Genomic DNA, 25,801 nt, shown 5'->3' with positions numbered 1-25,801 from the left:
TTTGAAGAACTGAAGCAGTCCTGGACCTGAGTGTTTTCCAAACAGTAACGATCATGTTTGCCATCACTTTTTAAGCTGTAGATCAGGAGAACTGTCATTTCATTTAACAGGTTTCCCTCCAACTTTGAAATATACCTGTTATTGAAGCATATTGCCACCAGGTGGCAGTGATAACTCACGGTATGTCCCAAACAAGACTGGAGAATAGCTTATTTGCAAACGTCTCTTCTTAATGGAGAAGCGCTGAACTGAGACAACATTAGCCTAAGAAGATGATAATTTTTATGGAGCACACTTTAATGAAATAAGTGCCTGGGAGATAATTATGGTGTAGTGAGTAAAAAGCAAAGTTTCTGGAGCCAGACGGACTAGTGGGACTAGAGCACTGACTAGTGCTCTTTCACTTTCTAGCTGTGTGAGCTCTAAAAAATCCCTTGGCTTCTCTGTTCTTTTATCTATAAAATGTGAATAATAATAATAAATGACTCATAAGGTTGTTGTGAGGATTAAAGGAGCTGATACTGGTAAAGTGCTTAGAACAGTGCCTGGCACATAGTAAGCCCAGCACAAGTGTAGTTGGCATTATTATGAGGCATAATTTAGCATCTCTTAGTAATCAGTCTTTATTATTTCTTTATTCCAACTTTAATTTTATATGAAGCCTTTAATTAGAATATTCCTGCCTGACTTGTCTTGAGAGCCAGCTTAGAGTCAGTAAGTAGCCCATCTCAAAAGTTAATCCTTAATTCAGGGTCTTGGAACAAGCCCTTTCAGGCTCGCTTGTCTCAGCAATGAGCTGTAACGACCCTGGCAAGAGGGAGTCCCTTTTGTACTTGTTTCCACATTAATCAAAGACAAGGCTGTAATTTGCTTTCATGGTTCTCTTAATTAATTCTCATCATCCAAAGAGCCGCCTCAGCCCTTTTCCTACAATGCTGAAAGTTGTAGGAAAGTTGTCCCATGGAGTGTTCTTGTCCTATGGTTGGTTTTGTTACCTTCTCTTTGATTAATTTGGAAACAAATAGAGAAAAGAGTTTCTGAAGTTTTCTCCTGTCAGAGAGAGGTAGTTTCCTGCTCTGCTTAAGAGTGTAATAAATAAATATCCTCTGTTCTCATTAGCCTGTATCAGGGATCTTGCCACCTTAGCTGTAACCTGCAGTGGATGTGAAGTCCTCTCTTAACAGTGCCTGCAGCAGAAGAGCTCTCGCAAATTTTTAAACTGTTTTCTTTTGAAAGAGCATGCATCCTCTTACACTGAGTATTCTAAATGAACCAATCAAAACATTTAAAATGGCTTCCTGGCACTAACGTCAGAATGTACTTTTGCTACTTGGCTCTGCTCCTCTCATTCTGTTCCCTTTAGTAGTTAAATTTTCCCAAGTGAAGCAGTATGAGCCCGGGTAGCACTGTTAACCACTCCAAGGTCCTGGAGTTGGGGATGGAGTGTCAGTTTGAAGGGTGAGGCCAATTGTTTTGATTGATCTTAATTTACCAATTATACTGCTGTGGCCTTGTGTCTTTATTGTCTAGCCCTAGCCAGTGTGCTGCTGATCATGTTCCTTTTGTGTTGTTTGCAGGAGGAGTTGGCATGAACTTAACAGCTGCAGATACCGTTATTTTTGTCGACAGTGATTTCAATCCTCAGAATGACTTGCAGGCAGCTGCCAGGGCTCACCGGATTGGCCAGAACAAGTGAGAGATTTCAGCACCAGTGTCCTTCCACATCCTGGGCTCCTCAGTTCTGGGTTGGGGAAGAAGGTGAAGAAGCTGGTCCTGTCACGACCCAGACCAGAGGGCGAGAGAGCACTGGGTTTTAGCCCAGCTTTGCTGCTGACTCCTTGAAGGCTGCTGGCCAGCACACATTCTCATTCCAAACTTACTTCATTAAAAAGCACAATCAAACCCTGAAAAGACTAGAAGGAACCTTTAGAAGTTAATTAACTCCTCTTTCCTGAATTAAGGTCCAATTCAGTTTAAAAATGAACTTACAGAGTTGTGGAGTTAAGCTAAAGAGATGGGCCTTACCCTTTGACCAGAGGTTTTCTTCCTGTGTTCCCATCAGACACCCCAGTTTAGGGCCCCCGCCTCATCCCTTCCTTGACTTTCTTGGAAAGCTTCTGTGAGGCCAGATCTCTCTTAACAAATGCTCAGATCCACTTAGCATAGTCTCCCTTTAGTTGTTCCCTGAACGTGGCATTTTGGGTTTATTTCCTTTTAAGTGTATCAGCCTTGCATACTTGTGTTCATCTGTGCAGTCCCTCAAGGCACACTCCTTTTGTTTCTGAACAGGTCTGTTAAAATTATTCGGCTGATTGGCCGAGACACTGTGGAGGAGATAGTCTGTAGGAAAGCAGCCTCCAAACTGCAGCTGACCAATGCAGTCATAGAGGGAGGCCATTTTACTCTGGGGGCCCAGAAACCTGCAGCCGATGCTGACCTCCAGGTATCATATGTTGTTTTTCCCTTAAGAATGTGTCATATTGTCAGTACTTTCTTATGGGTAAGAAAGTAAACACAAAGAACTGGTATTCACACCCACTCTCCCTAGCTACACGTTTGCTCCCTGGCCAGACGTATCTGCCATGGTACCTACCGCGTGCAAGCAAGTAGCTGGAGATGAACATAATATAAAGGTAGAGGAGTATGGAATAATAGGGGTGGGCTTTAGGTCCCCCTCACTTGGATTCAGATCCAACCCTTGTCACTTAGTGGCTATGTAGCTTTGAGCAGGTATCTTCACTTCTTAGTTGTACTCTGTTTGCATTTCAAAAAAATGAGAATACTACAAGTTACCTCAGAGGACTGTTAAAAAAAAATTAAATAAAGAACTCAGCATAATAAGTGATGATTAATCCCATACCTTATCTTAACCCCAGACCCTTTGATCAGTGAGTGACCTTCATTGTCAGAGGCGGGTAAATGAGACCAGGAATTCAAAATTATGCTTTAGGAAAAAGGGATGAAAGAAGAAATTGCCTGAAGATGGGAATATTGGATAGGAAACAAATCCTGACTTGAAGATTTTCTCTTCTGGAAGAGGACTTCAAGTTATTCTATAGTAGCCATGGGTGGTTAAAATTAGAACCCATATTATAATATATCCTAGGTTCTTCCGTTTTCTTCCATTTTGGCTCAGGGAGCATATTCATTGAAACAGAAGCACTTCAGAATAATACTTAGCACACAGTAAGCATTCAATAAATGTTCACTACATCTGCCTCTCTGTAGGATAATGAACTGCTTCTCTCTTTCAGGACTTGAGAGTCTATATTACTCTCACATTTAATAAACCACAACGACCTCTTTTATTACTGGATTATTTTAAAACAAACAATGAACAAACTGTTTTCATCTCAGACAGGGGCATTGGGTTGTCACCTTTGTTTTTGGCAACCAAAGAGATAATTAGTGTAGTCTGGATGGGGAAGAGAGAAAGTAGACTTTAGAGCCAGAATTTAACCTTCTGGTATCCTTGAGCTGGTCAAGTTGTAAGACAGCCCTCTCAAACAGCTGGTCTTGGGAACACTTTACATTCCCACCAGTATTTGGCTCACAAATATTAGACCGTCTAGAGAAGACTGACCCAGTCCAAAAGGGTAAGATGTACCTGTGAGAAGGATTCAAAAGTGCTATAGATAATGCAGGATATTACTGTTCTTTAGGGGGAAAATGGCTGTTTTTTCTTGTTCTAGAGAATTGTCAAAGTCAACATCACTGATCAGTATTTATTTCTCTGCATGGCCATCATCCAACTACTAAATGATTGTGTTGGTATCATCATCGTGGGGAGAGACGAATAACTGACCAACAGGAAAGGGGATTTGCCTTGTGTCATTACACCATGTAACAGATCACTGACATCCCAATGCTTGTTTTCTTGAGAAGTAACTGGGCTTTTTCATTTTCTCCATTCAAGCTGAGTGAGATACTCAAATTCGGTTTGGATAAACTGCTGTCATCTGAGGGCAGCACCATGGATGAAATAGACCTGGAGACGATCCTGGGAGAAACAAAAGATGGCCAGTGGATCTCTGAAGCCTTGCCTACAATGGAAGGCAGAGTCAGGGAGCAAGAGGAAGGCAGTAAGTGGGAAGTGAGAGTAGAGCAAATGGCATGGCTGCCCGAGTTAGACATGAGTGAGATTGGTCCCCATAGGAAGTCCTGGATGGTGCTCCCTGGGGCATCTTTTCCTACCCACCCTGTTCTTATTTTGGGCACACTGTTGAAGACTTCTTTCTCCAAGAACTCTTCCTAGACTGACTGGAAATTGTCTGACTATTCCTTTGTAGCTGAAGTTTGAACCCAACTCAGTGATATTAATGCTCTTAGTAAAATCTCAAAGATTTTAATTTGTACCACTTCTGCCTTGGTGGCAAGCATCTTTTCCTCTGTTAGTGAATCCCACTGTCCTTAGTATGGCGCCCCCACATTTTCCTTTCCTCAATGAATAGTAGAGTGATTTGTTTTTTGCATTGGTTGAACATTTATTCTGTGTTTGATCAGGAGTGGGTACTGCATCACAGGCTTTATGCCTGTTTTTTCATTTAATCTTCACTGTACCCATAAGGTGTAGGTACTGCTTTTTTTTTTTTTTTTAAGATTTTATTTATTTATTTGACAGAGATCACAAGTAGGCAGAGTGGCAGGCAGAGGGAGGGGGAGACGCAGGCTCCCCGCTGGGCAGAGCGCCAGATGCGGGGCTCAGTTCCAGGATCCTGGGATCATGATCTGAGCCGAAGGCAGATGCTTAACCCACTGAGCCACCCAGGTGCCCCGGTACTGCTTATTTTTTAGTGAAACAATACACATAAATTATGAGAGGATTATTTTCTTTTCTGAACTTGGTCAGCATTTGTCCTTTTTTTTTTTGTCCATTAAAGTTCTGAGTATGTGAATTTGTCTTGAAGTCTTTATGGGGATATAGCCTTCACATAGTCTCTGCGAGGATGTTCCCTGCGGTCTTAGACTTATTTTTGTCGTGCACCAGTGGCAGCAGGGATTCAGTGTGGACGGGTTGAGGTTTAAGAGTCTTATCTAGACTTTTTAGTGCAAGAGTACCTTATTCCACAGATACACAGATAATGTAGTTTCTTTGCTACATGATGCCTCCTTTTTTGGTAGGGAGTGGGGTTGGCATGACTTCTGGTTTTGCAGTACTCTTGTTTCTTAGGATTCCCAGTTTCCATCACTTGCTTTCTTTTTTTCCCACAAAACTGCTAAAGTATCTCTCTTTCTCCTCCAACAGTAGTGCCTTTCCAAATTGCTGGCTGCATGCACTTTCTGGCCCCTTCCTTTCAGTTCCTTAGTAGCCTGTGCTCTGATCTACTATGTCAGAGACTTGTCCTTAACTATTTTCGCATGTAGGGTGTGGTGCTCTTCGGGGGGCTGTGTCCAACACTGCCAGTCTCTGTCTTACTCTCTAGGGTGGGCTTGGGAGCTGGCGCCCATTGGCATTTGGGTGTGTATTTCTGTTTACCTGCAAATGAAAGTTTGTAATGTCCTCTGAATCCTCATTTTATGGTAGACATGGATTAGGGTGGTTTTATAGGGTATATGGAGAGATTGGAATTTAGGCACCTAGTATTATTCTGTAGGACACAGCTCCTCATATTTTATCTTTCAAATTTCTTAATATTAGCATCCCATTTTTATTCTTCAAGTACTCTTGTTCTCAGTTTTGTTTTGTTTTGTTTTTTTTTAAAGATTTTATTTATTTATTTGACAGAGATCACAAGTAGGCAGAGAGGCAGGCAGAGAGAGGAGGAAGCAGGCTCCCTGCTGAGCAGAGAGCCTGATGCGGAACTCGATCCCAGGACCCTGAGATCATGACCGAGCCGAAGGCAGCGGCTTAACCCACCGAGCCACCCAGGCGCCCTTGTTCTTAGTTTTAATCTCATCCTATTTTCATTTTACAGGTATAATGTCCTCCTCTGAGACATTTATTATAGCTTTATTCTTTTTTTAAAGATTTTATTTATTAGAGAGAAAGAGAAAGCACAAGCTGGGGGAGGGGCAGCGAGAGAAGCAGGCTGCCTGCTGAGCAGGAAGCCCAATGCAGGACTAGATCATGACCTGAGCCGAAGGCGGATGCTTAACCAACTGAGCCACCCAGGTGCCCCTGTTACAGCTTTTGAAAAGTAAACTTTGGCCCCCAGCGTTTTTTTCTCTTTCTTCCCATTGCTGCTTTTGCTGCTTTTTTCAAAATTTTCTTTGGACACTCTTATTTTTGTCTTGAGTTTTCTTGAAATAGCTGGTATCCTCTCGCTGTCTGAAAACAATGTTCACTGAACTGTGCCAGTGAAGTGCCCAAGCTGATAGTTAGCCCGAAGCCAAGCAGGAATATGGGCTCTTTGTCTTTATTCCAGCGCTAGTGGTTGGGGAGCCAGCTTCTGCATTGAGGAGGCCTTCCCGGATGTCTGTAGGTATTTTCATTGGGCAACTTAGTTTCTCCAGAGATGAATCTTTTAGTATCTTTCTTGGGTTGGAATAAACCTGTTCAAATTGAAGAAACAGTGGGTGACAAGGGTTCATGGTACTCCTGTTACTTCTCTCAGATCCCCCACTCTCTAGCACCTTGTCCTTGTACGTCCTTTGAAGGATTGACAGGGGTCTCTAGTCTTATAATCATCCCTTGACTAGGCTTCTGTGGTCTTTATTCTTAGTGCTTTAGCCACTTTACATTTTCCAAGAGTTATTGAACTTTCCGTTCACTATTGTATCATATCTTTTCAAAATCCCTTTTGAAAATCCCCAAAGCTTTTCAAAATAGTGGTTTTAGGTAGAAGAAATGGGTTCATATGACCCTATTTTGAAGTTATACTTGGATTACATGAAATATTAAAGCTTGCACCCATTTCTGTACTCATCTAGATTAACTTCAGGTTATTTTCCTAATGTTACTAGAACAAAATAAAATTCTGCTGTTTTCCAGAAAGATAATCTTCAGTCAGTGCCACTGCCAGAAAATATTTCCTACTTGTATTAAAATTTGGAATCTTGTCTTTGATCAGTGAGTACATCTTCACTCTGCAGTAGATGATTCTACTAGCAGGACATAGATGAGGGTCTAGACCTGTGGTCTCCAGCCTCCTCTTGGCTACAGAGCGAGAATAGGGAGCATGATTAAAAATAATAGAAGTGAATTTGAAATAAGAACAAATGAAAAACAGGGTTGCTTTAATCTGGAATGCCAGGGTTTTTTTTAAAAAAGCATGTTTGTAAGTTGAGAATTACATGCAATATGAAGCTACATATGTTGATCATATTTGACACTTCTCAGCTCTATTTTTTTTTTCCACTTGTTGATAGAGCACCTCATTGAAAGCCCCCTGCTGATTTAATTAGCAAGTGCCAATTAGAATTACAGCTGGTTGGATTTGGGTACAAGTGTGAAGCAATTGATCTCTTGAGAATGAAAATGTTTTGCTTTCATGCTCTCTAGAGAAAACATACTTAAAGCTGATTTCATAATGCTGTGAAAATACATTCTTTGGTAGTATGTGCTTTTAAATACTCTTCACTTTAGAATCATTATCTCACCTCTCTGGGTTGCTGGTCTTGGCCTGTTATGACTTCTCTTTATCACTGATTCATGATCTTGGCACATCACCCAAACTTTCAGCCTTTGTGTCCTCATCTATAAAATGGTGCTATTAATGTCTGCTTTACTCTTAAATAGTTGAAAAATTAAATGTGATAATAAAGACGAAAGTGTTACGATAGCATAAAATACTATCAAGATTACACTATTGTCATTATTATTATTACTATAATTAGTATTTGCTGGCCTGTTCATTCTCCATTCTTCTACAGACACCAGAATGCCCTGAAAAGAGCATGGTGGCTTTAGAGTAAAAATCCTGCCGCCTTCATTTATTAGTAGTGAGAACTGGGGAGTCCCTTAATCCCTGTTTGAGCTTCATTTCTCCCTTTCTTCTATGGGGTTAGTTATAACAGAATTGTGGGGACGCTCATAAAGATCCTTCATGAGACCTGGAAAGAATATTAGAAATTTAAGGAATTATTTTTGTGATTCTCCATTTTCTTAGAGATTTGCCACTTGTTCCTTATTACAGAAAAGAGGAGAAAGAGTTGAGTATTAAGTATGTGCAGAATAAGAAAAATTAGGTTCTCAGTTATTTTTTATTAAGTGGTCTTAATATCAGTGAGACCTATGCTGGAGAGTAATGTGGAAGCAGTGATGAGTGAGCCCAAGATTCAGCAGGGTGGAAGGTATCCAGCAGAGACTTGCGTACCAGCTAGAGGAGCACCGAAGGGCATTAGCCACACCCTCTCCTTTAAATAGTAAATGTGTGAGACACCGCCCCTCCATCAGTTGGATCCAAAATCAGTAGCTTCCTCACAAGCTAGTCTTAGTCCATTTAGAATATGTTCTCTCCTTCGCCCTTCTTGCTTTGAATAGAATTAATCCATTTTTCTCTAGTGTCTGACATTCTCTTTTGTGTTTTATGTTCTTAGAAAACCATATGTACTTATTTGAAGGTAAAGATTATTCCAAGGAACCTAGTAAAGAAGATAGAAAATCATTTGAGCAACTGGTGAACCTTCAGAAAAAGCATTTGGAGAAAACTACGCAAGAGGGCCGGCTACTCCGAAATAAAAGCAGTGTAAGGACTATTCATTTATGTAAAAGAATTAATTCTCCCAAATTCACATTCTAAGAGAACAAAAAATGATGCTGGGAGTGATTTATTGAAAAATAAGTATATAAATATTTGTTGAGATGTAAGGACAATTAACTGTACTCTAGCATAAAAACTGTGGAAGTTCGCATAAATAACGTTAACAGGAAGAGTATATTTTACCATTTAATGCAGGTGAAAGCAGCCCTGTCCATCTTAGCCATCCCAGAAGGGATCACCAAAATACTACATCCTGCTCCCGCTAACTTGACCCAGTGTCACTAAGAGAAGGTGGCAGTCATGAATGGTGGCACTTAGTATGTGCTCACTAAATGCTAGCTACCATTAAGATAAGTTATATAATACTTTAGAGGAGGATTTTCTGAAGTACCTCAATCCTGTTGAAATTAATCAGATGAGGTACTGCTGTACCAACATGCGAGTGCTTTGGTTGAGTTAGAGCACAATATCTTAATCACCGGGCCAGTGAGATGTGTAATGTGAACAGTAAATTGAAGTGTCTTGCCACCACTTCCCATCACACAAGGGGGCAGGGAGATGCTAATATTTGTGAAATATTAGCCATGGTGCTTTCACACAGAGTGTGTTTTAAGGATGAATGAAACTCATGAAAGGATAGACAGCCCCCACCCTTCCTGGTTATTGATCTCATTTTTCCTACAGGTTCTCCTCCCAGGCCTTGCGGAGGGGTCTACGAAAAGGAAGCGGATTCTGAGCCCAGAGGAACTCGAGGACAGAAGGAAGAAGAGACAAGCAGCAGCAGCCAAGAGAAAGAGACTAATGGAGGAAAAGAAGAGGAAAAAGGAAGAAGCAGAACATGAGAAAAAGTACGTGTGTATTATTTGAATTTATTATCATAAAGCAGATGTGTGTCATGCTTAAAGGAATCTCACTGAGTATACTGAGTCCACTGTTGAACACTTTTTAAAATTGCAGAAAGGTTCTATAAAACTGGTAGCTCCTTCTGGTAATAGAATATTTTTTTAAAGATTGAACTCCCTAACCGTGTACTTTTTTGTGTGAAAAATCCTTTGTGTGTAGAGAGACCCATTCAGTTGAAGCAAGAAAATGTTAAGATTTTATTGTTGCTGTCTGACAAAGAGTAGTTCACTTGAACAGTAACTTAATCTTGTTCTTAAAAACAGGGACATCCAGTGGTTGCTTATTATTGAAGTATAGTCAGGTGGCAACTAGGCTAATCAGTAAGACTTCTTGTTGATTTACAAATAGGCAGAAAACTGCAATCAGGGTGAGTGTCTAATTGCATTTCCACTGGGCACTTGCTGTTAGTGAATGGCAGGATGAAGTGCACTCCAAGGGAAAATGTGATAGACCAGGTTAATTTCCTTTTATCTCTGGCCGGTTGAAGGATGGCCTGGTGGGAGTCCAACAATTACCAGTCCTTCTGCCTGCCTTCTGAGGAGAGCGAACCAGAGGACCTAGAGGACAGGGAAGACGAGAGGTCTGCCCAGCTGGATTATGAAGATCCAGATTCAACTGCCATCAAGTACGTTAGCGGTGATGTCACCCACCCACAGGCTGGGGCAGAGGATGCTGTCATCGTGCACTGCATAGGTAGGAGAAGTGGTACTGGCCCAGGGAGGGTGCCGTGTTCTTTATGGTGCCAAGAACTGGGGAGGAGGAGGCAGCAGCCTGACCTAGATATGACTGATGGGCCGGTGTGGTCCTGTGGTCATAAAAAGGCAAATATAGAATCCAGAGACACAGATAGATTGGACTCTGGTGCTCTCATTTACCTGGTTGCATATAATCGAATAGTTTGCTATTCTCTTCACGAGTTTTTTGAAAAGGTGAAAGGAGGCAACATATATAAGACAAATCTTTTGAGAAAAAGCAAAACTACAAGTATGTTCCCCCTGCTTCTGTGGTCTTTGCACTTTTTCTTCCTGCCTGGAACCCTCTTTCCTCAGATAGCCGCAGTAACTATTGTTCAGATGTCTGCATCTCAGAGAGGTCTCCCCGGAGTGCCTCATGTAAAACAGACCCCACCCCCATGCCTCTGTTACTCTCTACTCCTTTTCCTGCCTTCATTTACTTCATTACACATATCACCACCCAGATGTATTATGCGTGTATTTGTTTATATGATTGTCTCATTGAACTAGAAAATAAACTTCACAGGAGCAGTCCTGCTATAACACTAGTGCCTAGAGCAGTAATACATGCTAACAAATATTTGGAGCGTGAATGAGTGACTGTAAACAGAAGATAATAACCAGCTATGTTAGTCGCAGGTCAAATGAGTCATTTAACCTTATTTCTTCCTTACCTGTAAAATGGGAATTATATGCTGTTGAATTACCAGTGCTTGTGCTGCTTGTTATGTTACATCTACTCTCCACCTTCCTGTTGTGATAGTCTTGTATATTCCATAAAACCTAAACATTTGAGAAGTCCAGCCTATGATTTTCCTGGGAGGCTACATAAGTGTTTCTTCCCTTGGAAAAATCATTCTTCTACAAATCTAGTTGGCATACCTTTGTGCTTTTGAATTGTGGACTGGATTTCGCCTTCTAAAAATGAAAATATTCTTCTTCTGTCAGATGACTCTGGTCGCTGGGGCCGAGGTGGTTTATTCACAGCTTTAGAAACACGATCCAGTGAACCAAGAAAAATATATGAGCTGGCTGGGAAAATGAAAGGTAAGAAGCAAAGCAGAGAAAAGGGGTAGGGATGGAATACAAGAGGACACTTAGGACAGGTATCACATGGGTTATGAAGCACTAGTTAAGGAGTTGGGAGAACTGGTTGGGGTCTCATTAGCTAGTTTTGTCATTTGACTAGTTATTTGACTTTGAGGCAGTCCCTTACCCTCTCTCTTCCTGTTTTCTCATCTATAATTTGTTAATAATACTGATTCCATCTACCTCCTGGGACTATAATGAGGATAGTGGATATGCAAGTCTTCTGATAAATGTCAGTCCTGGAGTAGGGATGGAATACAAGAGAAGAGGACACTTAGGACAGGTATCACATGGGTTATGAAGCACTAGTTAAGGAGTTGGGAGAGCCGGTTGGGGTCTTATTAGCTAGTTTTGTCATTTGACTAGTTATGTGACTTTGAGGCAGTCCTTTACCCTCTAAACTATTAAAAAAGTTGTTTATTTTCTATTAAACCCTCTGTGGTTTAGTAGGTTCAAATAACTGAGATCTAGATATTGATTGGGCAGTTGGAAAAGCAGAATTCAGGAGAGGTCAGAGCTAGAAATGAAGACTGAGGAATGCCTGTTTGCACTATGAAGGAGGCAGGATGGGGAAATGAGAGGACAGAGAACAGAACATAGAAAACACTTCCACTTAGGAACAGCAGCAAGAAGGAGAGATAGAAGTAATTGTCAGCTAAGAGAACTTTGAGAATATAATATTTTGAAGTATAAAGGAGGAGAGGGTGTCAAGAAATCAGGCACTGAAGTGAGGATGAGAACTGAGAAATGGCCATTGGGTTTGCATGACTTTGGAGTACTTTGAGGAGAATGTGAAGACTAAACCTTGGTTTCACAGAGTTAAGACGTAAGTGGCCAGTAAGGAAACAGGGTTGAGTGTGTGCACTCTTCTGAAGAACTACTGAAATAGGGTAGAGGGGAGTAGATGAAAGCCTGGGCTGGAAATACTAGGGACGGCTTCATGGAGGTGGTAAAAGTACTCTTGGACTTGGAAGGGTGGTTGAATTCAAGTGAGTGGTGAGAAATGGAAGAAGATCTCTGACTGTCTCTCGTGCTTTTTGATATTCGCACAATTGCCATTCCCAGTATAGGGTGTTGAATGACCCAGGCATTTACACAGTGAATGTATTTAGGAAATGGTGTGTAGGCCAGGCAGGCCAGAGTAAAGGGGTTGAAGCTGAGGAACAGAGAGTTGGATTTTAAAGAGTGGGATTTGGATCACATTATAGAAGACTGCATGAGGCTTGTCCAGGGAGATGCCATTCTAAGCAGAACCTTATCCAGTAGGTAATGGCTAGTCTTTTGGGAGTTTGAATAGAAGAATGGCCTAACTGAGCCAGTATTTTAGGATGACTTAAAAGATCGGGGTGTGTAGGGTAGACTGAGAGAATAAAAGCTTCAAGCTGAAGTATGTAAAGTCATAATCATTTTAGGACATTTTTCTAGAGCATTAGTTTGATTTGATTATGATGAGTTAGGAAAATGTGAAAATAGATGCAGATAGAGTGCAGTGTTTGGTTTAAAACAAACATTAAGACTGCTGAAGGAATTTCAAGTTCATAATGCCCCCTGCTAACCATCCCCAGATGATCTGGGTTTGCATTCACTCTCTAATACCTGCAGGAGTACTTTGTAGGCAATACGTAAGGGACATTGAACTGGCAGATCATAAAAACTCAGAAGTGAAGAGGATGACATCAGCAAACATTGGCGGTATAAGATATTCCGCCTTTTTATCCCCCTATTTAATCAAATTAGATACCCATACACAAACGAAAGCCTGTTGGTGTGTCTTTTGGGACCTAACACCTACTCCAAAGGACCTGAGAGGAGGCTTGCCCACCACTGCCACCCATGAGATACAGACAAACCTCCATACAGGCTATGGAGCCAGCACGATGGCCTACACCTGTCTTGCCACCGTCAGGGAAAAATCGGATGTGTGCTCACCGGGCAGGTACTCATGGATGAGACAGAACTTGCAGAAATCCAGACTTCCTGTGGGAAGACTCCAACACACCACTGGAGAAAGAAAAATAGAAGTTGGTCACAGTGAAGGTGGTAAGAGACACTCTCCTGCTGCTGCCTTTTGCCCAAGGAAACACTGAATGGAGTGGTGTATTTGGAGGAGATGACCTGTGGGGGGAAAGGAAAGTGGTGAGTAAGCTCCTACTTGTCCCAGTCGGATGGAACACAGCTGGAGAAACCCATTTTTCTCTGCCAGTACCCAGAGTACTAAGGTGGGAGTTCTGTGGCTGGGAGGAGGCAGATCCAAATTTCAAATGGTGTCAAAGGGTTTGAGCTCAATGGGAAGTTCATCCTCAGTCTCTGGAAGTACCACACTCAGGGATTCCCCTACTGGGTCCACAGGCTCCCCCAAAACACAGAGTGCTAAACTCACACTTCCACCGACTCTGCTGCCAGCTTTGAGGAGGCTCCCAAATGCATCTGTGAGAACGAGCTCTGGTAGAGAGGAAGCACACTTGGAAAGTCATTGGTCAAGGGGAAAAACCCCACAAAACTTAGCTATAAATAGCTATTCTAGAATGCTGTTTCCAAGAGGCAGCCTGGTGAATTGTAACATCCAGAGATAACACAGAAGCTTAAAAATTTGGCCCCAAGAGAGAGCAAGAAGAGTGGACAGGTATACCTCACAAACACAAGGAATAACTGAGTAATATACCACAGAACATAAAACCATCTGCTAAAAGCAGTGAGCACAGAATTAAGGAGGTGTCTGCTACTTCAAATGCAAAAGCAGCAGTACATAACTACAAGGAATGTGAAAAATCAAGGAAATAGGCATCACAGAAAGAAAATGACACTTATCTAGCAAACAAGCTCAAAGGCACAGAATATTGCAATCTAACTGATAAAGAATTCAGAATAGGAGTTATGAATAAACTCCATGAGTTACAAGAAAACTCAAAGGCAATTCATTGAAATCAGGAATAAAACATATGAACAAAATGAGTTCTGTTCTGTAAAAGAGAACCAAACTAATTCTGGAGCTGAAGAATTTGTTGAATGAGGTAAAGACTACAATAGAGAGCAGCTGTAGCAGGGCAGACCAGACGGAAGAAAACATGACTCGGGGGATAGGAATTTTGGAATAACACAGAAGAGATGAAAGAATAAAGATTAAATAAGAGTGAAGAAAGTACATGAGCTATGGGATTGGATCAAAAAGACAACTATCAGAGTAAGACAAATACCAGAATAAGCAGGCTTCCAGAAAAGGAAGAGGGAGAAGAGGGGGGGCAGAGTCTATTGAAAGAAATGATAGCTGAGAACTCAAACCTGGGGAAACTGGGACATACAAGTCCACAGAGCTAATAGATTACCCCATTATCTCAATGCAGAAAGACCTTCCCCAAGACACATTATAATGAAACTAAAAAATCGATGATAAGAATCTTAAAAGAAGCCAGAGAGGGGAAAGAACATAACCTAAAAAGGACCCTCACTAGGCTGACAGCACATTTCTCAGTAGCACCTACAGGCTAGAAGAGAGTGGAATGACATGTTCAGTATCGGAAGATAAAGAGTGCCAACTAAGGCAGTCTACCAACTGTATCTGGCCAAGTTATCTTTCAGATAAGATAACCCAGACAAAAAGCTGAGGGAGTTCACTACCACTAGATTTGCCTTCCAAGATGCTGAAAACTTCAGCCAAAATGAAAAGATGCTGATCAGTAACTCGAAAACTTGGAAGTACACAACACACTAGTAATGGCGAAAAAGAGAGGTAACTGCTTTCTATATTAGGATGGTGCTTTAACCATCCAGTATGAATGTTAAGGGAAAAGAATAGTAAAAAGAACCAGTAATGAATAAGCAACATAAAAAGGGATAAAAGGAATAAAAGGAAGAGCCTTAATAGGTGACTGACCATAAGTTGCTTTCGGTTTAAGATGGACTGTTTTATCTATAAGATGTTTTATGGTAAAACATAGCAAAAATCTAGAGCAGATCCATAAGAGGCAAAGGGAAATGGAACATCCCACTACAGAAAAATAACCGGTGTATGGAGGTAGGCAGAAACAGAGGGAAAAAGAAACCGGAAATACAGAGCAACTAGAAAGCAGTGAGTAATGTGACGTTTCTTAAGGACTTAGATAAAGTAATTACTCTAAATGGATTGAATTCATTAAGCAAAAGGATGAAAAGAACAAAAAACAGGACACAACTGTTTGCTGCCTACAAGAGACCAACTTGAGCCTTAAAAACACGTAGACGCCAAATTGAAGGGATGAAGAAAGAGAACTCTGCAGGTGGGAACTAAAGAAAGTGGGGGTAGCGATCCTTACATCAAAGTAGACTTTAAACCAAAATGATTGCAAGAGACAAGCAAAGTCATTATATAAGGATAAAGGGATCAATGCACCAAGAAAATATAACAATAGTATATATGCACTCAACATCAAAGCACCTAAATATATTGAGCAAATTTTAACAGATACGAAGGGAGACATAGACATCAGTGCAATAATAGAGATGTCAGTCTTTCACTTTAAGCAGTACACAGATCATCCAGAGAGAAAAGCAACAAGGAGATAGACTTGGACCAAATAGTACATCAGACTGACCTTACAGACATCTGTAGAAAATTTCATCCAACAACAGCAGAATACACATCTCAAGTACAGATGGAACATTTTCAAGAATGGATTATATGATAGAGCACAAAACAAGTCATAGCAAAAGAAGTCTGAAGTCATACCAAATATCTTTTCCAACCACAATGATGAAACTAGAAATTTTTAATGAGAAATGTTAGAAAAATCTCCAAATAATGTGGAAACTAAACAGCATACTTCTGAACAACCAGTGGAGTCAAAGAAGAAGTCAAAAGGCAAACCAAAGAATATCTTTTTTAATTTTTCCTTTTTTTTTTTAATTTCTTTTCAGCATAACAGTATTCATTGTTTATGCACCACACTCAGTGCTCCATGCAATATGTGCCCTCCATAATACCCACCACCTGGCTCCCCCAACCTCCCATCCCCCACCCCTTCAGAACCCTCAGATTGTTTTTCAGAGTCCATAGTCTCATCGTTCATCTCCCTTTCCAATTTCCCTCAACTCTCTTCTCTCCATCTCCCTATGTCCTCCATGTTATTTGTTACGGTCCAAAAATAAGTGAAACCATATGATAATTGACTCTCTCTGCTTGACTTATTTCACTCAGCATAATCTCTTCCAGCCCTGTCCATGTTGCTACAGAAGTTGGGTATTTATCCTTTCTGATGGAGGCATAATATTCCATAGTGTATATGGACCACATCTTCCTTATCCATTCATCAGTTGAAGGGCATCTTGGTTCTTTCACAGTTTGGCGACTGTGGCCATTGCTGCTATAAACATTGGGGTACAGATGGTCCTTCTTTTCACAACATCTGTATCTTTGGGGTAAATACTCAGTAGTGCAATTGCGGGGTCATAGGGAAGTTCTATTTTTAATTTCTTGAGGAATCTCCACACTGTTCTCCAAAGAGGCTGCACCAACTTGCATTCCCACCAATAGTGTAAGAGGGTTCCCCTTTCTCCACATCTTCTCCAACACATGTTGTTTTCCTGTCTTGCTAATTTTGGCCATTCTAACTGGTGTAAGGTGCTATCTCGGTGTGGTTTTAATTTGAATCTCCCCGATGGCTAGTGTTGATGTACATTTTTTCATGTGTCTGATAGCCATTTGTATGTCTTCATTGGAGAAGTGTCTGTTCATGTCTTCTGCCCATTTTTTGACATGATTATCTGTTTTGTGTGTGTTGAGTTTGAGAAGTTCTTTATAGATCCTGGATATCAGCCTTTTGTCTATATTATCATTTGCAAATATCTTCTTCCATTCCGTGGTTTGCCTAAACCAAAGAATATCTTGAAACAAATGGAAACACAACATACCAAACATTGATGGATGCTGCAGAAGTACCCGACAGGGAAGTTGAGAGCAATAAATACATATGTTAAGAAATAATATTTCAAATAACCCAACTTTATACCTTAAAAAACTAGAAAAAGAACAAAGTAAGCCCCAAAGTTAGCAGAAGGAAGGAAATAAAGATCAGATCTGAAATAAATGAAATTAGAGATCAGAAAATCAAAAGAGAAGATGTGACTCTAAGAGGTTTTTTTAATATAAAATTGACAAACCTTTAGAAAGGCTAAGAAAAAAGAGAGATGACTCAGAGTCTGAAATGAAAGAGGAGAAATTACAGCGGACCTGCGGAAAAACATTAAGATCATAAGTCACTACTATGAGCAATTTTACACCAACAAATTAGATAATCTAGAGGAAATGGATAAATTTCATACTCACACAACCTACTAAGACTGAACCAAGAAGGTACGTAAAGTCTGAACAGATGGACTATGAGTGAGGAGATGGACTCAGGTTTTAAAAATCTCCCAGGACCAGATGCCTTCCTGGACAAGTTTTACCAAACATTTTAAGAAGAATTAAAGCCAACCCTTCTCAAACTCTTACAGAAAAATTGAAGAGGAGGGAACATTTTCAAACTCCTTCCTGAGGCCAGTAATACCCTGATACCAAAGCCAGGTAAGGACATTATAAGGAAAAAAAAAAAACTATAGACCAAAATCCTGATGAATATTGATGCAAAAATTATAAAAAAAAATTAGCAAACCAAACTTAACTCATTAAAAGGATTACACACCATGACCAAATAAGATTTCTCCTTGGGATGCAGGGATAGTTCTTCATATGCAAATCAAATGTGATAAACACCACATTAGTAGAATGAAAGACAAAAATCATTAAACTTCTCAACAGATGCAATAAAAGCATTCTACAAAATACAATATCCTTTTACGATAAAAACCCTCAAAAGAATAAGTATAGGATGAACATACATCAGCATAATAAAAGCCATATGTGTTACCCATGGTTAACATTATATTCAACAGAGAAAAATCAAAAGATTTTCTTCTAAAACCAGGAACAAAACATGGGTGCCTGCCTATTCTTCCTTTTTTAACATAGTACAGGCAGCCCTAGCTAGAGCAATCAGGAAAGACAAAAAGCATCCAACTTAAAAGGGAAATAGTAAAATTGTCATTATTTGTAGATGTGATACAATATATTGAAAACCCCAAATTCGCAGTATATTGGATTTAATCAACTGGAAAAAGAGCTATTGGACATAATCAATGTATTCAGTAAAGTTGCAGGATCTAAAATCAATACACAGAAATCAGTTCCTTCTCTATGCACTAGCAGTGAAAATTCTAAAAAATGAGGAAAACTATCCATTCACCATAACAGGAAACACAATAAGATATCTAAGAATTAATTTAATCAAGGAAGTAAAAGATTTAGATAATGAAAAATGCAAGACTTTGTTGAAAGAAATTGAAGAAGAAAATAAATAATTGAAAAGATATTAACTCTTCTGATCAGTGATTTTGAAATACCATTAAAATGTTCATGCTACACAAAGCCATCTCTGGGTTTAAAGCAATCCCTATCAAAATTCCAATAGCGTTTTCTACAGCAATAGAATAAATCCAAAAATTTGAATGAAACCAAAAAAGACCCGAGTAGCAAAAGCAGTCATCAGAAAGAACAAAGCAGAAGGCATCACATTTCCTGATTTCAGACTAGACTACAAAGTGATAATAATTAAAATGGTGTGGTATCAGCATAAAAATAGACAAATAGATCAATGAAACAGACTACAGACCCCAGAATTAAACCTCTACATACATTGCCAAATGATATTTAATAAGGGAGCCAAGAACATCCAATGGGAAAAATGTAGTCTGTCTTTTCAACTGATGTTGGGAAAACTGGATAGCCACATGCAGGAAAATGAAATTGGGACCCCTGTTTTACTCCACTTACAAAAATTATCACAAAATGGATCGAAGACTTAAACATAAGACCTGATACTATAAAACTCCTGGAAGAAAACTGAGGGAAGATGTTCCTTGAGATTGTCCTTGGCAGTGATTTTTGGGGGAGGACATCAAAAGAATAAAAATAAAAATATCAATAAGTGGGACTACATCAAACTTAAAAGCTTCTGCACTTCAAAAGAAACAACAAAATGGAAAGGCAACCTACAGAAAGGAAGAGAATATTTAAAAACCATATACTGGATAAAGGGTTGCTATTCAACATTTATAAAGAACTTGGATAACTCAACAGAAAAAAAAAAAAGTCTGGTTAAAAAGTGAACAGAGGAACCGAATGGATATTTTTCCAAAGAATATGTGCAGATGACCAACTGGGACATGAAAAGATGCTAAACATCAGTAATCATCAGGGAAATGCAAATCAAAATTACAATGAAATAAGACCTCACACTTGACAGAATGGCTGTCATCAAGAAGACAAGAGCTAATAAGTATTGATGAGGATGTAGAGAAAAGGGAACCATCATGCATCATTGGTGGGAATGCAAACTGGTGCAGTCACTATGGAAAACAGCGTAGAGGTTCCTCAAAAAGTTAAAATTAGATCTTTCATATGATCCAGCAATCCCACTTTTGGGTATATATTCAAAGGAAGTGAAAGCAGGTTATCAAAGAGATATCTATGCACTCCCATGTTGATTTCTGCATTATTCACAATAGTCAAGATAAAGTGTCTGTCAACAAATGAATGGATAAAGAAGATGTGTACACAAAACACACACACACGTGTCCCTTAATGTGGAATCTATAACTAAAAACAAAACAAAAACCAGAATGAAATGGTGGTTACCAGGGGCTGGGCGTGGTAGAAATGGTTAATGTTAATGTTGAAGGGTACAAACTTGCACTTAGTAAATAAATGACCTCTAGAGGTCAGTATACATTGCTGGGACTACAGACAACAGATCTTTATTATAAACCTTAAAATGGCTGAGAGACCAGGTCGTAATTGTTCCCACCAAGAGGTTATGGGATGTGATTGAGATGTTAGCTCCTGCTTTAGTGGCACTTGTATTGCAGTATAAATGTGTAAATCAATATGTTATATGCCTTAAACTTCTACAATGTTACATGTCAGTTACATCTCAATAAAAAAATAGACAATAACAAGTGTTTTGTGAGGATGTGGAGAAATTAGAACACTTGTGTACTGATGGTGGGAACACAAAATGATGTAGCTGCTATGGAAAACAGTATAGTGTTTCCTAAAAAAGTTTAAGAATAAAATTACCATATGATCCAGCAATCCCTCTTATAAGAACTGCAGACAGGGACTCGGACTCAAAACAGGTATTTGTACACCTATGTTGCATTATTCACAATGGCCTAAAGGTGGAACCCTAAGTGTCTGATGGATGAATAGATAAACAGTGCAGTGTATATTCATACCGGGAATAATAATTCATGCCTTGGAAACCAGGAAATTCTGACACATGCTACAACATGGACAGTTCCTGGGGACATGATACCAAGTAAAATAAGCCAGTCACCAAAAAAAAAGTGTTGTGTGATTTCACTTAGATGAAATAACTCCAGTACATTCACAGAGGTAGAAAGTAAGAATGGTGGTTGTAGAGGAGATGAGAAGATGTTTAATAAGTATGGAGTGTCAGTTTTGCAAGGTAAAGAGAGCTGTGGAGACTACATAGGAGTGTGAAGGTACTTGACGCTACTGGGCTGTGTGCTTAAAAATGGTCATGACGGTAAGTTTTATGTTAGGTATATTTTACCCCAATAAAGCATGAAGAAAATGAAAGTTTTTGAGCCAAAAAATTAAAAAAGAAAAAAACCTCTCCAGGGTGGATCCTGTGAGTTCCTGGCTAAAGCAGTGACTGAATCTAAGAGAGTGAGAAAAAATGAGATTGCTACCTGATTGGCCGATGAGGAAAGGAGTCGGGCATTCACAAGGGTCCCTCTTCAGGGGTCTCAGTCCAGAGTGAACCTTACCTTCTGTCTGTTGCTCTTTTATTTTACCTCAGACTTGAATTTGGGAGGCGTCCTTTTATTTCCTATTGATGATAAAGAGTCAAGAAACAGTGGGCAAGATCTGGTAAGTTAGAAAAAAAAAAAAATCTCTTAATCAGAACTAAATTTTGGCGCATGTCACCTCCTCTTAAACCTCTCCTGTTCCTGCTGCCCTCTCTGTCAACACATTGGTTTCAAGGGCTGCCATAATAAAACAGCACCAACACTGTGCTTTTCAAGGATCATCTCTCTAGTTTGTTAAAAAACACCACCAGCCAGGTGGCTCAGAAGACAGATTAATTTCTTCACAGTTCTGGAGGCTGCCTGTCCAAGATTAAGGTGCAGGCAGGGCTGATTGCCTCCGAGGCTTCTTTCCTGGCTTAAGGGTAGCCACCTTCATATTTCCTCACATGGTCTTTCCTCTCTGTGTGCACATCCCTGGTGTCTCAGTCTGTGTCCACATTTTTTCCTTGTAAGCACAGCAGTCAGACTGGATCAGGCACCACCTAATGGTCTCATTTTAACTTATTTGCTGCTTTAAAATGTCCTGTCTCCACACGCAGTCACATTTCTTCAGTACTAAGGGTTAGGGCTTCAACATAGGAATTCAACCCATAACAAGCATGTTAGGCCTCACAGTCCCACCACACTCCCTCCGTCGCCCTTCTTTCCATCACGGAACATTGTTCTCGGACTTGGTGGTTCTCTATACCGACCTTAGGCAGGCTCCTCCTGAGAGTGTAGACTCTGTCATTTTATCCTCGATACCTCACACAGTATGGCTCATAGGAAGTGCTTAGGAAACAATAAGAAAACAGGGCTCAAAACCTCAAGTGTGTCATCATTCATTATGTGAAAAGATGTGTAAAAGATTGTGTTCAGTAGCCAGCCATAAGCAGAGAAGAGGAGCCGATCCATATTTCCTCTGCTTATATTAAAATTCTCCTTTAGGGGCACCTGGGTGGCTTGGTTAGTTAAGTGTCCAACTCTTGATTTTGGCTCCGGTCATGATCTGAGAGTCCTGAGACTGAGCCCTGCAATGGGCTCTGTGCTGAGTGTGGAGACTGCTTAAGATTCTCTCCCTCTGCCCTTCCCCCAACTCATGCTTTCTTGCTTTCAAAGAAAAATTCTCCTTTTGCATCTTAAGTGTCTCTTACTTACCAGTCCTTTAGAATTCCTCTAAGATGTTTTATTAACCACTCTTGACCTGACTTTTTTTTTTTTAAAGATTTTATTTATTTATTTATTTGACAGAGATCATAAGCAGACAGAGAGGGAGGGGAGGAAGCAGGCTCCCTGCTGAGCAGAGAACCCAACATGGGGCTTGATCCTAGCACCCTGGGATCATGACCTGAGCCGAAGGCAGCAGCTTAACCCACTGAGCCACCCAGGTGCCCCTTGACCTGACTTTATCAAGGGCCTGAATTCATATTCAATTCAGAGCCAAATCTTACTGACTTAGAAAAGAAATTTAGAAACCGGGCTGAAAGGGACATACATTTTTTTGAGGTTGGTGGTCTTTGTGGCTGACAACAAAGTGGCTTCTGCCTGGTCAACCATTTTTTCAGTCATTTCTAAAACACTAAAAAACATGAACAACACAGTGATTACAGCATAGACGCTCAGAATCCAGTGACTCAAGGAAACTGTTTACAACTGGTGACCATATGATGGTAGGGCTGCCAGTCCCAGACACTCCCTTGACACTCTGTCCAGTCTCCCCGACTTAGGACAGTGTAGGAATTACGGGAGCAGAGATGGAATGGGGGTTGGGAGCTGACTCGAATATCCACCAGAGGGCTGGATACAGGAATCTGTAAAGTCCTTTTTGCTCCTAAGACTGAAAAATTCTTTTACCATTGAGAGCACTTAGGAAAGACAGCATGTTTTGGACACTGGTTTTAACATATCTTAAAAACAAGAAGAAATGCTTATGTATAAAGTTACCACAAAATAAACCAATTAGAATGGAAGATTAAGTCATGGATTTGGTAGGACCTGGTTCAGGCAGAACATCCAGAAAAGATGGAGATGAAGCCCCCCTCCATGGGGGGTCACTAAGTGACCTCCATGGGTACCTCACTTAGTTGACAGTGCAGTCTTCTCGTGTCATGTCAACCATGTGATGGCTTTTCCTCCTAGTTGGCCTTGATTGTGGCTCAGCACCGTGACCGCGCAAATGTCCTGTCTGGCATTAAGATGGCAGCCCTAGAAGAGGGCCTGAAGAAGATCTATTTAGCAGCAAAGAGAAAGAAAGGTAAGCTTTTCAGAACATGAATTTCTGTTTCCAGGGTTTTCTGATAGGGTTTTTAAAGGGAGGTGAGAAATGTTAAGACCTCACTCAGTATAGATGGTAAAGGTAAGCCTCAATGTCTGAGAGACCACACAAGTATCACCACATCATCTTGATTCGCCTCCTTTCCTTTCCAGATCACTTTTGTATTCACTATCTCTGCGGACCATCTTCCTGCACTGGGGTATTTGTGTCCTCATTCTACAGATGAGGAAGCAGAAGACCAGAGATGTAGTAATCTGGTCAGATGCTGTTGGGGATACTGTTTACCCTACCACTTCCCTTCTTGGGTAGCCACATCCAGTCCACATTAGCAGACAGTTCTCTGCCCAAATGAGAGTGAAGTTTATTTCTAAACCTATTGTGTTTCAGAGTTTGTTGAACTGATTGGCTTGTTAAAGCTTATCTGTTTATTTCTGGGAGGGTCAGTCAGTTAAGTGTCTTGACTCTTGATTTCAGCACAGGTCATGAGCTCAAGGTTGTGAGATCAAGCCCTGCCTTGGGCTCTGTACTGAGCATGGATCCTGCTTAAGATTCTCCCTCTTTCCCTTCTTCCCCCTCTCTAAATAATAATAATAATAATAATAATGATCTTTTTATCTCCAACACTGATTATACTCTATTTTCATTGTACCTGCTTATTTCCAGAACCTGTAGGTCTTTGTGTTTGATAGACTGACTGACTTCTTCCTATTATAGTCCTGCCCTAGAATATTTTTGACATTCTAATTTTATACTTTGTGTGGGATACCCCACGATTATGTACATTTTGTCTGTTGGAAACCACAAAGTGACTAAGAGTCGAGTTTTCTCTTACGTATATTTTATACTGAATCAAATTTTTGATGAATGAAGACATCATAACCTGTTTTTTCCCCTTTAACAGCAAGTGTTCATCTTCCACGCATTGGACATGCCACAAAAGGTTTTAACTGGTATGGTACTGAGCGACTTATTCGGAAACATTTGGCTGCAAAAGGCATCCCAACTTACATGTATCCTTTTGTGATCTTACTAGTGTGTTCTCTCAGCTCAAAGAAAATGTCTTGCATTTTCTGGTATCACTAATCAAGGCCAAGCCTTTTTCTGCCACATTTTTTACTCTAAGAAGTACTTTGTAACTTCTACATATCCAAGGACGAATACACCCAAGCATTTCTTGGTGCCAGCAGCTAGATTAAAAGGTATATGAAAGGAGGAGTTCATTGAATAATTGTCATTTGATAACAGTGAATCTTTTCACATCAGGTCTCTAGAGATCCTTCAGGCCTATAGACAAGGCTCTGTTCCTAGGAGTTTGACATCTTTCTTTTAGGATTCCAGATACAAGTGATAGCATGCAGTATTAATCTTTCCCTGTTTGGTTTAACTATAAAAACTTAGCAGAAAAGTCATGTTTTGTATGCCTGTACAATTTAAGCAGTATCAAAAGAGTTTTAATAATGAGATAATAGTAGCCATAATGAGTACTAACAGTATTGGAAGAATTTATATGGTGAAAGGGAATTAAGACATGCTACTTTCAGAGTGATTACTTCAATAATTACTAACCTAGAGAAGTAGCAGTTTTGGTAAAATTGATTTTAAAGTGATGAACTAGATCTTCCTTGACTGTCCTTATCAGATACTACTTTCCTAGAAGCAGGGCAGCTGTTCATCCACCATCCTCTTCTTCTCCAGGACAGCTGGCACCTTAACAGTTGACCAGTATCACAGTCAGCATTCAGCAAGCAGTTAATATTTGCCCGGAGCTACTGAATTAGAGTGTTTCAAAAGAGTCTGGATCTGGTGGGCCTCTGAGATACTGTGTTTTCTGAATTCTCATTTTGTTCTCAGGATGTGTTACTCTGATTTGGTACCGGTAATACAGGGATGCACACCTTAATTGGGAAAGTCCTCTGGCTGTTTGCCAGGGCTTCCATTTGCATAGCAATTTGCATAATAATAAATTTTCTATCTCTAATGGTTTCACTGCTTTCTTTCTCCTCAATCCAGTTTTCTTCCCTTCCATTAGACTGATTTCTTTACAGAGGATTAGACTGTGGATTAAGAAGAAATGAAACAGGTTGCTCTGGGAGAAGGAAGCACCTTCAGCCCATTTATGCCTTCCTGCTCAGTGGAGAGCCTGCTTCTCCCTTTCCCTCTGCTGCTCCCCTGCCTGTGCTCTGTCAAATAAATAAATAAAATCTTTAAAAAAAAAAAAAAAGCCTCAGTCTTGGTTGACTATCTGCAACCAGCCGGACTTCTGCTGTGTTTAG

The 25,801-nt window shown here is 40.2% G+C and overlaps 1 protein-coding gene across 4 annotated transcripts in view; it reads left to right on the top strand.

Moving 5' to 3' along the window:
* CHD1L (chromodomain helicase DNA binding protein 1 like) overlaps positions 1 to 25,506 on the top strand; it is a 140,399-nt gene extending 114,893 nt beyond the window's left edge. For all 4 annotated transcript variants that reach the window (XM_013049503.2, XM_004779599.3, XM_045081822.1 and 1 more), the window contains 11 exons: positions 1,578 to 1,692; positions 2,290 to 2,443; positions 3,917 to 4,082; positions 8,479 to 8,627; positions 9,327 to 9,490; positions 10,033 to 10,238; positions 11,228 to 11,326; positions 21,265 to 21,335; positions 23,393 to 23,507; positions 24,430 to 24,538; positions 25,168 to 25,506. In XM_013049503.2, coding sequence (XP_012904957.1) covers positions 1,578 to 1,692; positions 2,290 to 2,443; positions 3,917 to 4,082; positions 8,479 to 8,627; positions 9,327 to 9,490; positions 10,033 to 10,238; positions 11,228 to 11,326; positions 21,265 to 21,335; positions 23,393 to 23,507; positions 24,430 to 24,538; positions 25,168 to 25,240 — 1,421 coding nt within the window. In that variant the 3' untranslated portion in view covers positions 25,241 to 25,506. The remainder of the gene's footprint in view (positions 1 to 1,577; positions 1,693 to 2,289; positions 2,444 to 3,916; positions 4,083 to 8,478; positions 8,628 to 9,326; positions 9,491 to 10,032; positions 10,239 to 11,227; positions 11,327 to 21,264; positions 21,336 to 23,392; positions 23,508 to 24,429; positions 24,539 to 25,167) is intronic.
* Positions 25,507 to 25,801: the final 295 nt, after the last annotated feature.

Source organism: Mustela putorius, unplaced genomic scaffold (assembly GCF_011764305.1).
Source record: "Mustela putorius furo isolate JIRA1106 unplaced genomic scaffold, ASM1176430v1.1 tig00000585_pilon_pilon_pilon, whole genome shotgun sequence".
Taxonomy (NCBI): Eukaryota; Metazoa; Chordata; class Mammalia; order Carnivora; family Mustelidae; genus Mustela; species Mustela putorius.
Note: the sequence above shows the minus strand (reverse complement) of the source record. Positions and strands in the feature narration are given on the sequence as shown.